Source organism: Rhizophagus irregularis, chromosome 9 (assembly GCF_026210795.1).
Source record: "Rhizophagus irregularis chromosome 9, complete sequence".
NCBI lineage: Eukaryota > Fungi > Glomeromycota > Glomeromycetes > Glomerales > Glomeraceae > Rhizophagus > Rhizophagus irregularis.
Window position 1 is genome coordinate 5,025,002 of NC_089437.1, and position 11,921 is coordinate 5,036,922.

Here is an 11,921-nt window from a genome sequence, read left to right on the forward strand (position 1 = left end):
GCTATTCAATTCTTCGCATTTTATAAAAATTGAATTAAACTGAACTGAACTGCCAGTTTTTCAGTTCAGTTCTTACGGATTTTGGCTCTAATCCGACTGTCTATAATCTGGACCAAACTGACCCATTCAGAGTTTTAGTTCCATCTAATTCAGATTGACAGTAGATCACTCTTAAAGTGTCTAAGATCGAATACTACAAATTCATGTTGTAGAGTAAAATTATCAATTACTGATACTAGTGACTCAGATTCTTCTGTATACTGGCAGATGATTCTCTTAGTATCAGTTAGACTTCTGTGACCTCCATATAAAGAAATGTAGTTGATATTTTTCCAAATAGCCTTAGGAATAGCAAAGAATCTTTGAACAACATAAATACATGAGATGTTCTTATGTCGTCTGTATATGAAAAATCCAGTAATAAGATCCTGAGTTTTTTTGGGTGTGTCCATCAAATCCTTGAAGATTACCACTAGAACTCTGCAACCTGACTCAACAGATCAGATAACCTGACAGATTGACCCAAAATATTCAGGTCAGGTCATCAAATTTATAACCTGACACAGGTCAGGTCAGTGCTAGTCATTACCTGACCCAACTTGTTGACTTGACATATATTTGGATCAAATAAATTAAAAAACGCCAAAACTAATAGTTCTGGCATTTTTGTATATAAAATCAAAAGAAAAACTGCCAGAACTAATGATTCTGACGTTTTTACATGTAAAATTGAAAAAAAATGCCAAAACTAATAGTTTCAGCATTTTTACATGTAAAATCAGAAAGAAAAATGCCAGAACTAGAGCACCAAACGGTTTCAGTTTGAACTGAAAACCAATCTGAAACTGACCAAAAATTCGGTTCAGTTCTCAGTTCAGTTTTGAAACCGGAATCGTTCAGTTTGGTTTTCATTCAGTTTCAGTTCCAACCCGAACCGGAAAAAAACCGCACTGAACCGACCTGTTCAGAGCTTTAACCAGAACTAATGATTTTGGCATTTTACATGTAAAATTGAAAAAAATGCCAGAACTATCAGTTTCAGCAGTTTTACATGTAAAATCAAAAAGAAAATGCTGGAACTAATGATTCTGGTGTTTTTACATGTAAAATTAAAAAAAAACACTAAAACTATCAGTTTCAGAAAAGAAAACTGCTAAAACTAATGATTCTGGCATTTTTATATGTAAAGTCAAAAAGAAAAATGCCAGAACTAATGATTCTAGCGTTTTTACATGTAAAATTGAAAAAAAATTCCAAAACTATCAGTTTCAGCATTTTTACATGTAAAATCAAAATGAAAAATGCCAGAACTAATGATTCTGGCATTTTTACATGTAAAATTGAAAAAAAATGCCAGAACTAATGGTTTCAACATTTTTATATATAAAATAAAAGTAAAACGCCAGAATCTGATGTTTTTTTAATAAAAATTAAAAAGAAATCATTTTTTTAATTAAAAACGTTGAGCCTGACATTTTTTGTATAATTAATAAAAAAAATGTTACAAAACGTTTTTTTTACTTGAAATATTCAGTTTAATAATAAAACTTCAGGTAACTTGAATTACCTGAAGTGACTTGAATACTTTCGGGTTAAATGGATTAGGTCAGGTCAGACTAATTTACCTGATCCGATCTGACCGTAAAAAAATTTTCAGTTCAGATTAACCAGGTGACCTGACCTGACCCGTGCAGAGCTCTAATTACCACAGTAGCCTGGGTAGGGTTGAAGTCCTTGATATTTGGAATCTCACTATAGGTTACTGCAATAAATGGAATTTCCTTCTCTTCAAAAAAATCATGTACAACTATCCACTTCAGCTCATCAAGATATATCTGCCAACTAAAAGTATCACATCACATAATACATACTGATTACCATTCTTTTTCACTTTCTTGTCTCCCATTAGCAAGTTAATAATCATAGTAATTTTACCTAAGTCTGAGCTACCTGCTATAGCGAAATGGAAGGGCCATGTTAGTGCAAACTTGAATTGTTTTTAAATTCGCATGAAAATTTATTGATTTTTTTTTTAAAATAAAGCCATTTTAAATATATTTGGTCATTTTGATATATAAATAAATATATATATATACAAATTTAAACTTAAATATCTTGAAAATCTGGATGAAACATCAAGAATCCAAAGAAAAAGAGAATAGAAATTGTATTGACAGAATGACTTTATTTAATCATAGAAGTGAATCAACTGGAAAATTTATAAAGTTGATAAAAATATCATGTGATTAAAGATCATATCTTACATGAGGGTGGGGGTAAGCGTTTATATTAAATTGATATTACGTAATATATGTCACAGCCCTAATGGTTTTATAAATTCTTTTTAAACAATATTATACTTTAATAAAATTTATATATAATAATTTTATAAGTAATTAAATCTATAAAAAATCATAAAATATTGAATTTTGGCATTTATCTTTTATCAGTTTTGTTAAATAACTAAATATTTCAGTTTTATCCAGCATCATTAATTTCACAGTATAATTTGGGTACTTTGGTCAAAGTAAATCAATTCTAAATGTTTAGTGAAAGTTATTCAGTAAGACCAAAACTATTTGTAACTTAATTTTCACCAATATTTGATGAATACTTGAAGTTATTCATATTTTTGTAACAAAAATTTTAATAAAAGAAAGAAAATAATGTATATAATATATTGTTTATTTTGTTTAATAGTGTAAATAAATCATTTTTTTCAGATTTACTCGGCTAATTTCACTGATCATATTCTTATTGCAAATGCATGTAAGACACGATAGTGCCGCAGTTAAGAGATCACGTTGTGCCAAGTAACTGTTTTATCAGGCTTACGTAATAGATATTTTTTATACAACTTAGTAACTGGCCAATTAGTAAATTACTTTCAGAACATTATTTCATTAAAATAAAGCATTTAATAATTTGAAAAGATTATTAATTGACTACAGTTTTAAAATACCTTTATTATTATTGGTATATATATTATAAATATATTTAAAGTTTTAAAGTTTTACATGTATCTATTAACAATGTTTTTTTTAACAAAAAAATACAAATAGTTGTTAATATTTATAAATGTAATGAATAAATAATTATAAAATAATAAATTAAGTATTTATAAAATTTAAAAGTTTAAATATATTACATTGAAGATGTATGACCATGTGATGAACTTATGGATCCTCGAGTTCTTTGAATTAAATTTTCTAGCTGAAAAGAACCATTATTCCCTTCAGAAAGTATCGATTCATTATCATCACATGATCCTGTATCATCATCGTCACTTGAAGAGGCTGAACTCGTCTGAAAATCTGCAAACTCATCATTTTCTCTTTGTAGCAAATAATTACTATTATATGGTGGTATATTATTATTGGAATTAGAATTTGTTGTAAAAGGTTCAACATAATTTTTAAATGAGCTATTTGATGGGGATTTTGATAAACTTCTTTGTAATATTGCATCAGCCCTAGATTCATATTCATTCGGACTTGGTTCAACAAAATCTCCCCCGAAATCTTGTTCGTTAATACTTGGTATCTGGTATGTTGAAGCTAGTGTCATTGCTCTTCCACTTACACTACCGACGCTTCCACTGCTACTAACTACATCGTCACCAGGAAGAAAGTATTCATTCAAATCTTGCAATTTGGATGCAATCTCGCGGAATCTATATTCTCTTGTAGGAACTTCTTCAACATAACTTTGTGTTGTATCTTCGGTAAAGAATTGGTAATCCTGATCTTGTGGTGCTACCTTACACGTATAACATACTGCATGTACATTCTCTCTTGTGGCTTCCATATCCGTAGTTCTATCAGGTATCGCCCATCCTGAATCATCGGGTTCACCAAAAAGTGTTGCCGTTCCTTCTACATTATTTCTTTTTCGTGTTGCAATACTCATTCTGAGTATTTGTTTATCTTTTGGTCCTCCAGATATTGATATGGTTTCATCAAGTACTTCCAAAGCGTCTTGAGAATATTGAGTTTGTAAGAGTCGAAGTAATGGTAATATTAATTCTGATCCAATATTAACAAATTCCTCCCTTTTCGTATTAATATGAGGCAATAACATCTTAATAATGATCATAGTCTTTAATTTGTAATAAGGTAATCTATTTGATAATAAGCTCATAAGGAATAATAATGTTTCCACTTCATAATCTGGAAAATAGTTATCTTTAATACACAATATTATTTGCTTTAAAAAATCATCTTTAGTGCGAAACTTTCCTTTAATGAAAGATATTAATACTCTATTAAGATTTTGCCGATCTTGATGTTCTGCAAATTCTGACAAATAAGTTGCCCATTGTTTACATTCTTCTCGTATCGATTCGTCCTCTAACGAATGAACAAATCTCGGAAGATTTGCAAGAATAAGGTACAAAAGTCTTCCGTTACTTGGATCGATTAATTGGTCATCTCTTATAAATAGTAATTTCTTTAGCATTTCAAATGTTTGATGACATGCTGTAGCAGAACGAACTCCTTTCATTAATAATGGTTGTATTCCATAAAATTGGCCGCGCCATTTATGTTTTGGGAAGAAATTCCATACCAAAGCCTGATTTTCCTCATCTGATAAATCGAATTTATCTATAATTTTATCTAATATAGATAAAGTTTCCAAATATTCAGGCTCATTAATTGTTTGAAGACATGCAATAATGGCCCATAGTAACTGAGGAAATATTTCTTTTGTACCAAGTTCAAGCCAATCAACGACATAACTTAATGTGATTAATATTTCCAGTGCGAATCCTTGAAAATCATCTGAATTATCCGATATAGTGTTTGATAAACGAGCAAGTACATCTGCAAGCATACGTTCGTTAAATACTGGATTCAGAGAGCGGAATATTTGAAATGAACGACAGGCTATATGACGGACTGGACAAGAAGTTGCCCATTGTAACGCCATTTCACCCCACATTTGTTTAAGGTCTTCTTTGTTACTTTCACCATAAACAACGATACCGAATATGTTAACAACATCTTTAGACAACTTTTCCAAATCTGCAAGACTACTAATTGTTCGATTATGATAAGTTATATCTTCATATTCCCACAATCGTGAACCTTCTTTAGCTTTTAATTCTGCTATTAAAGAGCGTGCAACTTTAACTACTTCAGGATAAACACATTTACTAAGTATAACGGAATGAATCAGATTCACTAATAACGATCGAGTTTCCTCACTAATGAGTGGATTAACTGCATCCAATTGTACAAATAAAACGTGGAGTAATCTTGGAAGATGCAACTCGAAATCTGGTTTAGCCTCAATTGCCATATCAACCATATATAACATCGCTAACTGTCCTGATGAAAAAATGGGTCGCTTATTATGTTGAGGCATTGCATCCTCAATCTTGGAAAGATACATGCCGCCTGTCTTTAATTCTTCAATATCAATATCCTTTTTTGGTTCTTTAGGTTGAGGAGTCATGGATTTTGGTGTTATTTCGTTGATTAGAGCATCAATTACAGCAGAGCATGTAGCAGTACGTCCCAAATAAATGAACACTCTTTTTGCATGCAAAACAAAGATAGGATTTCTTTTTTCCAATCCAACGTCAATTAAATATTTGACAATTGCACGAACATTCCGACCATATTCTCCAATGACTAACTGTTGCCAAAGTTTTTCAATTTCCTTGATGAACAAATCTCCGTATTTGACAGTAATGAAAAATAGATTTGATATCATTACAAAGGTGGTGGTTTGCAATTCACAATCATCGAATAGAAGCAATTCAACATTACGAACCCAAGGTACTAAATAACAAAGTACATCTTTTTTTATTTTGTCCGGAACAAATTCAAAACGGTTTGTAATCTCTGAAAGCATATAATGAGTTTCCTCATATAAATCTTTAAAACTTTTCGGTTTTTGATCATTAATTAAATGGTTCCGCTTTTCTTCATCTCTTTTACGGACTTTTTCTGCAAGACGTGCCGATAATTGAATTTGAGTTTGTTTGTAAATTGAGGATACTTGACTTGATATACCAACTTCAAATTCATCAGAGCAAGTCTCGCCAAAAAATCTTTTCTCTATAATCTTTAATAATCTAAGAGCAGTCTGACGAACTTCTAATTCAGCATCCCCAATTTTAAAAAGAGCCAAAGCCATTATTTTGCATGCTCTTTCACAAGGATATTCATTTTCTCTGAAAAAAATTTCCGCCACAGCAAAAAAATAACCCTGCGTACTTTTAAGTGTTGGTTTTCCAGAGTAACAATGACGGATTGCAATTTCAAGGAATTGTGGCACGTGAGAATTTGATATCAACAAGCCTTCAAGAGCTTTTCTATCCGTTGGAAAGAAAAAAAAACATCATCTTAATTATCTTAATTAAAAAATTAATCTATTTTAACAAATTAAAATAAATTACTAACCTTGCAATGGGGTGAAGTTTATCTTGAAGGTTCTCAAAAACTGATTGAATCCATGCAAATACACTATTAGCATCAAGTAAAGGTGATTGTGACTTCTTTGGTAAATTCTTGTCATTCATAACTAAAGGTCCTTTCTAAACCATAAAGTTAAGTGTTAATAAATTCTACTTAAATAACAAATACTTCAAATGTTCCATAAAGGTTACATACACATAATGAGGCCATAGCATTCAAAGCTGCGAACTCTAAAGATTTTCGTTCACCTTCCATTGCGGTAGTCATTGGGCGTCTATCTTCAGAGTCCTTATATTGATCCATAAACATATTAATCATTTTAGATTCACTCGCTTTATGTTGCGATCCTTTCTTACCATGACCGCACCATTCTTCAATCATTAAGTAAAGCGAAGCTCTCATTGCAGGAGACATTATTTCGCTATCAACATTCGCCGATGACATCCCATCATATAATTTTTCAACGACTCCGCAAAAGTACATACGAAGTTTATTCCATTCCCACCAATCCGAAGTAACATCAGGATCTCCAAGGAATGTATAAGTTTCATTAATAAAGTTCATTATCCAATCAACAATTGTCCTATCACGTACATATTCTTCTTTAACGAGGAAATGAGCAGTGAGTTGATACACATGAGCTAATTCAGGTCGCAGCTTATCACTTTTTCGAGCTTTTTTGTGAACGTTTGAGTATTGCTTACTTGTTCTAAGCTTGTAATCATCACATACTTGTCTAAAATATGGTTGCATGTCTTCTAATAACACTTTATATACATTTTCGTTAATATTGCCTAGAGAGGTTACCACAGCATTACTAATCTTACTCTCAGAAGCTAAGAAAGGTAAAACCATCTTAAACAAAGTCCTAGCAGACATTGTACGTTCTGATGATTGTTCAGAACGACTACGTACATAATTATCTGTCATAACTGAACCTGTCATAGTTGAACAGGCTACGAGCAAATAAAATTTCCACTGTTCAATAATATCATCCGTTGCAGCAACCGGCATTTTTTGATAATGAAACTTTGGCATAGATAAAGTCGTAGTAGGAGTACGTGTTGTCGCATCTGAAGCATTAGCGATAGAACTCTGCATTTGCAATAATCGAGTACATACATTATTTCGACATAAAGCTACAGTAACAGGAAAATATTTAAAACATATTTTCATGAAATTTGGAAAACATCTTGACCATATTCTATATTCATTGGCATCATCACTTTCAATTAATCGTAATAAAATGTCTCTTTTTCCTTCTTGTTGATATTTTTGAAGCAGAACACTTTCAACAATCGATAAGGAATTTTGTAAATCGGTATTGAAAATAATCAAATCGCCTCCTCCACGTGTAAGAACATGAATTACTCGATCGTACGATTGATCATTGTCTTTGGTAGCGGAATAGAATAGTTTTATCGAATCACTGTTAAATAATCCATGTTCATCAAGATTCTTATCGCATATTGTTCTACCGTCATCATCTACTCCTGAGATACCAGATACTTTACTTTCACCACTCGCAGAAGTATTTCGACGTACACGTTTAGATTGCTTTTTTTCATTTCGTTCATCAAACTCTCGTTCAAGATCAGCAACGAGATGAAGAATATTGATTGCATACTTTCGTATAAGACACGAAGTGCTGCAAAGGAAAAATAACCCGTTTGCTTCAGCTTCTTCAATAATAGTCCATATGCTAGGATCTTCTACATCATTAGACACTTTCGGTGACATAGTTGTACGATTTGATACTTCATTTGGATTGTTCCGTTGTAATTGCATTAGCCAAATGCGAAGCAAATCTAAATATAACCGCAATACACCACTATATTTGGTCCCATTCACTGGATGTTCTCCAGTTAAAATATCGGTATATTTATCGTCAATTTTATATACAATGCGGGAGAAAGCCATAACAACTATTGCAGCCCCACACTGATACGCAATTCTTCGCAACGCTAAAGCAGATGAGATAGCAAGATCTGGATCGAGATGAACTGTATATTTACATAACATTTCGACCAATTTGTAATTTGCTGTCCTATTTGGCAACAATCGAGGAAGTGAATCAACGTAATCCTTTAATAAATTCAAATACGGCTTGTCCTTTAAAGGAACAATTGAGTTATAAGAAGTTATGCTTGCACTTTCACTAACTGAACTAACAGCACTTACTACAGTGGCTAAAGAAGAAGGAGACCGACTAGCCTGAGGTTTATCATCCAACACAGGAGTAAACCCAAAATACATGTCTAATATTACAGCAATTTTATGAGCTATCTCACAAAATTTGTCAAAATGTTCTTTTAAACCAGCACGATTATAAATTTCATCTGGAAGAACTTCGGATGTAAATTTCACTCCAATACAATTCTTTGGTGATAATAAATCAGTATTTCCAGGAAAGGTTGGTTTTGATTCAGAAGATTGTATGTTCGACAATAACAACATAAAAGACCGAATTCCAATTCGCATCCTATCAGACATTATGTAATCGATTGAAATTTTTGATGATGTTAAAATGTCAGAGTTCATTAACACAAAAATAAGATGCTTCATGCAAAATTCATAATGTTTCATTCCAATGAATTGAACAAATTGTACAAATAAATCTAAATTAGTTTCAGAAGGAACAATGCTTCTTCGACCTGGTGGAAAAATAACTTTGATTATCTCTTCTAGCCTCTTATATGTAGATGATGTCCCTTCATAGCATCGATATAAATATGTCCACAAAAGTCTAATCACACAACTCATGGCCACTTGTCGCAAAGATTTGTCCTATGAAATATTAAAAATATCCATTAAAATTTGATGCATTAGCATTTATACTTAATATTTATGTATAAATAAATAACCTTAAATCTTGCATAACAACTACTTAAACATTCGTTTAAACGGGCAAGAAAATAATCTCTCTGACTGACGCATAATAACGTAGTAAATAGTGGATAAGCAACCTAATTAAAAAAAACAAAAAAAAAATATCGAATGTATAAATTTAAATTTATATCAATATTAAATACGCTCTTATTTACTCACTCGCAAATGTCGTGGTTTGACAGTCATTTTCCATGCTTTAGGGTATATCATCTCTACGGCTTTAACCCAGGCCGGGACATTTACTTCTGATTCTGCAATCTAAGAAAATAATAGTAGTTTATTAACAATGTACGAAATTAACATCACGTCTAATAACAAATTCCGCCTTACCCCAGCAATTGGCATTAATAATCTAACAAATAGGTCGGCATATGCATGCTTTATTCTTACTCCATGTGCTGATTTTAAAAATCCAGCCAAACTCTGCAAAAATTCTGCTGTTTCTTCTAACTCCTCGCTTGGATATATCTATTCAAATATTAAGAATTTTTTTTTTTTAAAAAAAAAAGAGTAAAAAAAAAAATATTAAGAAAAAAAATCTACCCTCAATTGCAAATAGTGCATTCCCTTAATCAACAGTTCAATTTTTGTTTCATGTTCTTTTATTGCATGTGGAGGTAATTTCATATAACTTTCCAACTTTGCTATAAATCTATCAGATACAGACACGAAACGTATCTTTGATAATCCACCTATAAGTTCTGCAAATAATTCGTAAACAGCATATGTATGTCTCGAACGTTGTATCTCCTCTCTAATAATGAATATAAATAAGGATTGATAAATAAAATCACAATTAATTAATCAAAATTATATATACTAAAACTTACGGTTTAGTTTCTAAGATAAGCTTAAATACAAGATCCTCCATTTGTTTACCTACGTCATCTCGAAGAGTCTCTGGTTGTATTTGTTTTACTATTTCGATAAGAGTGCGAGACACTATATATAATGTGGCTTGCTATCATTATTAAAAGGAAGTTGGTCAAAAAAACATATTTTTTTTGTCAAGAACGTAAATTCTTATTAATCAAGCTGTACCCTTTTTCGTTCAAGAAGAATATTTTCAATCTCTTTATTTCGACTTATTAATGCAGTATCACTCCTAACATGTTAAAAATTAATTGACTAAGTATACCTTAATTTCAACAAACAAATTAATTGATCGAATCACTTACAAGTTGCGCTTATGCGATGGCGCATCCGGAATATCTTGCTTTGAATCTTGTCTTTCTCTTCTCCAATATAAAACAGCATCAATTACTGGTTTCGGCTTATGTCTCGCGATATAACCCAAAGAATTTAATAACTTATCAAAAGATTGATCAACACCGGATCCTAAATGGACAGCGAAATCTGGCTCGTGGTCCTGAATAAAAATCATGATAAAAGAATATTAGCTTTAGCAAAATTGAAAATGTTTAACGAAATTTATTATTCAAATTCATACCACGCTCTGATTCATTATAATAGATAACTTCTTTTCAGCAACTTTGGCAAATTGCCTGAACAAAATATTCAAGGCATATTCAGCTGGTGTTTTCGGTTCCAGCGGCAACGACGTACGGTTATCTGCAGCCATATTATCAACAGTTGGGCGTGAGGACATAACTATAGTTGTAGTATGATTAGAGGTACCATGATCCAGGCTTGCGGCGACATTAGCAGTACCATTATAATAATACCCCGGACCGTTACTGTTGTTAATTGGTGAAGAATGAGATAAACCAGGAACCAATTCACTTTCCGAAGCTGACGGAGATAATCGATCTGTCGCTGGTGTATTATTTAAATTGCCAGCGCTTTCTTCCGGTGAAAGGACAACCGGGTAACTAAGTCCTGTCGAAGTTTCTGTAGCACTTGTATCATTTGCCACTAACGATTGAGACGAATTTAACAATGGATGTACACCCATTTTTTTAATATTTATTATTAATGTTTAATATCTGTACAAGACGGGTTTGTTAGTTCTTCCGTTAAAGTTGTTCACTGGAAGCCGAAAAAACAGCTTTTACCAGCCAAAGAATATTGCTTTAAAAAACGAAGTATAGTTTTTGTTTACGATTTTTTGTGTTCGCAATAAATTTTAGCTACTGCGCGGTAGGCATTTCTAGATCACGTGAATTTCACATTTACAACCAATCAGAAAACAGACATTTCGACGCGTAGCAGTTATTTGACGCGTGTTCTTTTTTAGCCTTATTCAATTTGACTTTTAAGTTTACTTAAATTAATAATATTAAGCAATACAAAAATATCTAGTTGAATTGCACTGCCATTCATCTTTATTGATTGCTTGGTATTAGTTTTAATTAAACATAACTAATTAATTTTAACTAAAAAGGAAAATATGAAAAAGGGAAGTGTGACTTTATTACTTTTTTTCCTTTCTTGTTCTTTTCTTACTCTTTCCATTCTTTATATCTAATTTCTTTGATTAGAAATTCTTTTTTTTGATATACATTAAGTGATTTATGAGTCTAAAATAATTGAAAATTAATATTACAAAATATATTAAATATACTGAATTTAAATGCTAATTTTAGTCAAATTGCTGTTGAAGTTTAATTTTGAATATTTTCTGAATGGCATCGAATGGCAGTTGCT

At 31.6% G+C, this 11,921-nt stretch overlaps 2 protein-coding genes across 2 annotated transcripts; both read right to left on the minus strand.

Annotated features, from left to right (window-relative positions):
• Positions 1 to 3,013: 3,013 nt before the first annotated feature.
• OCT59_030149 (uncharacterized protein) lies at positions 3,014 to 6,680 on the minus strand (the record flags this gene model as incomplete). The annotated part of the gene is made up of 4 exons (XM_066146470.1): positions 3,014 to 3,023; positions 3,149 to 6,322; positions 6,411 to 6,544; positions 6,621 to 6,680. 4 exons carry the CDS (start codon positions 6,678 to 6,680, stop codon positions 3,014 to 3,016), a joined length of 3,378 nt encoding a protein of 1,125 aa, XP_065995111.1.
• A 25-nt stretch (positions 6,681 to 6,705) lies between these two features.
• On the minus strand, positions 6,706 to 11,229 carry OCT59_030150 (uncharacterized protein; the record flags this gene model as incomplete). The annotated part of the gene is made up of 11 exons (XM_066146471.1): positions 6,706 to 6,713; positions 6,782 to 8,537; positions 8,607 to 9,212; positions 9,290 to 9,391; positions 9,474 to 9,572; positions 9,645 to 9,782; positions 9,858 to 10,068; positions 10,145 to 10,275; positions 10,356 to 10,419; positions 10,493 to 10,683; positions 10,765 to 11,229. 11 exons carry the CDS (start codon positions 11,227 to 11,229, stop codon positions 6,706 to 6,708), a joined length of 3,771 nt encoding a protein of 1,256 aa, XP_065995112.1.
• Positions 11,230 to 11,921: the final 692 nt, after the last annotated feature.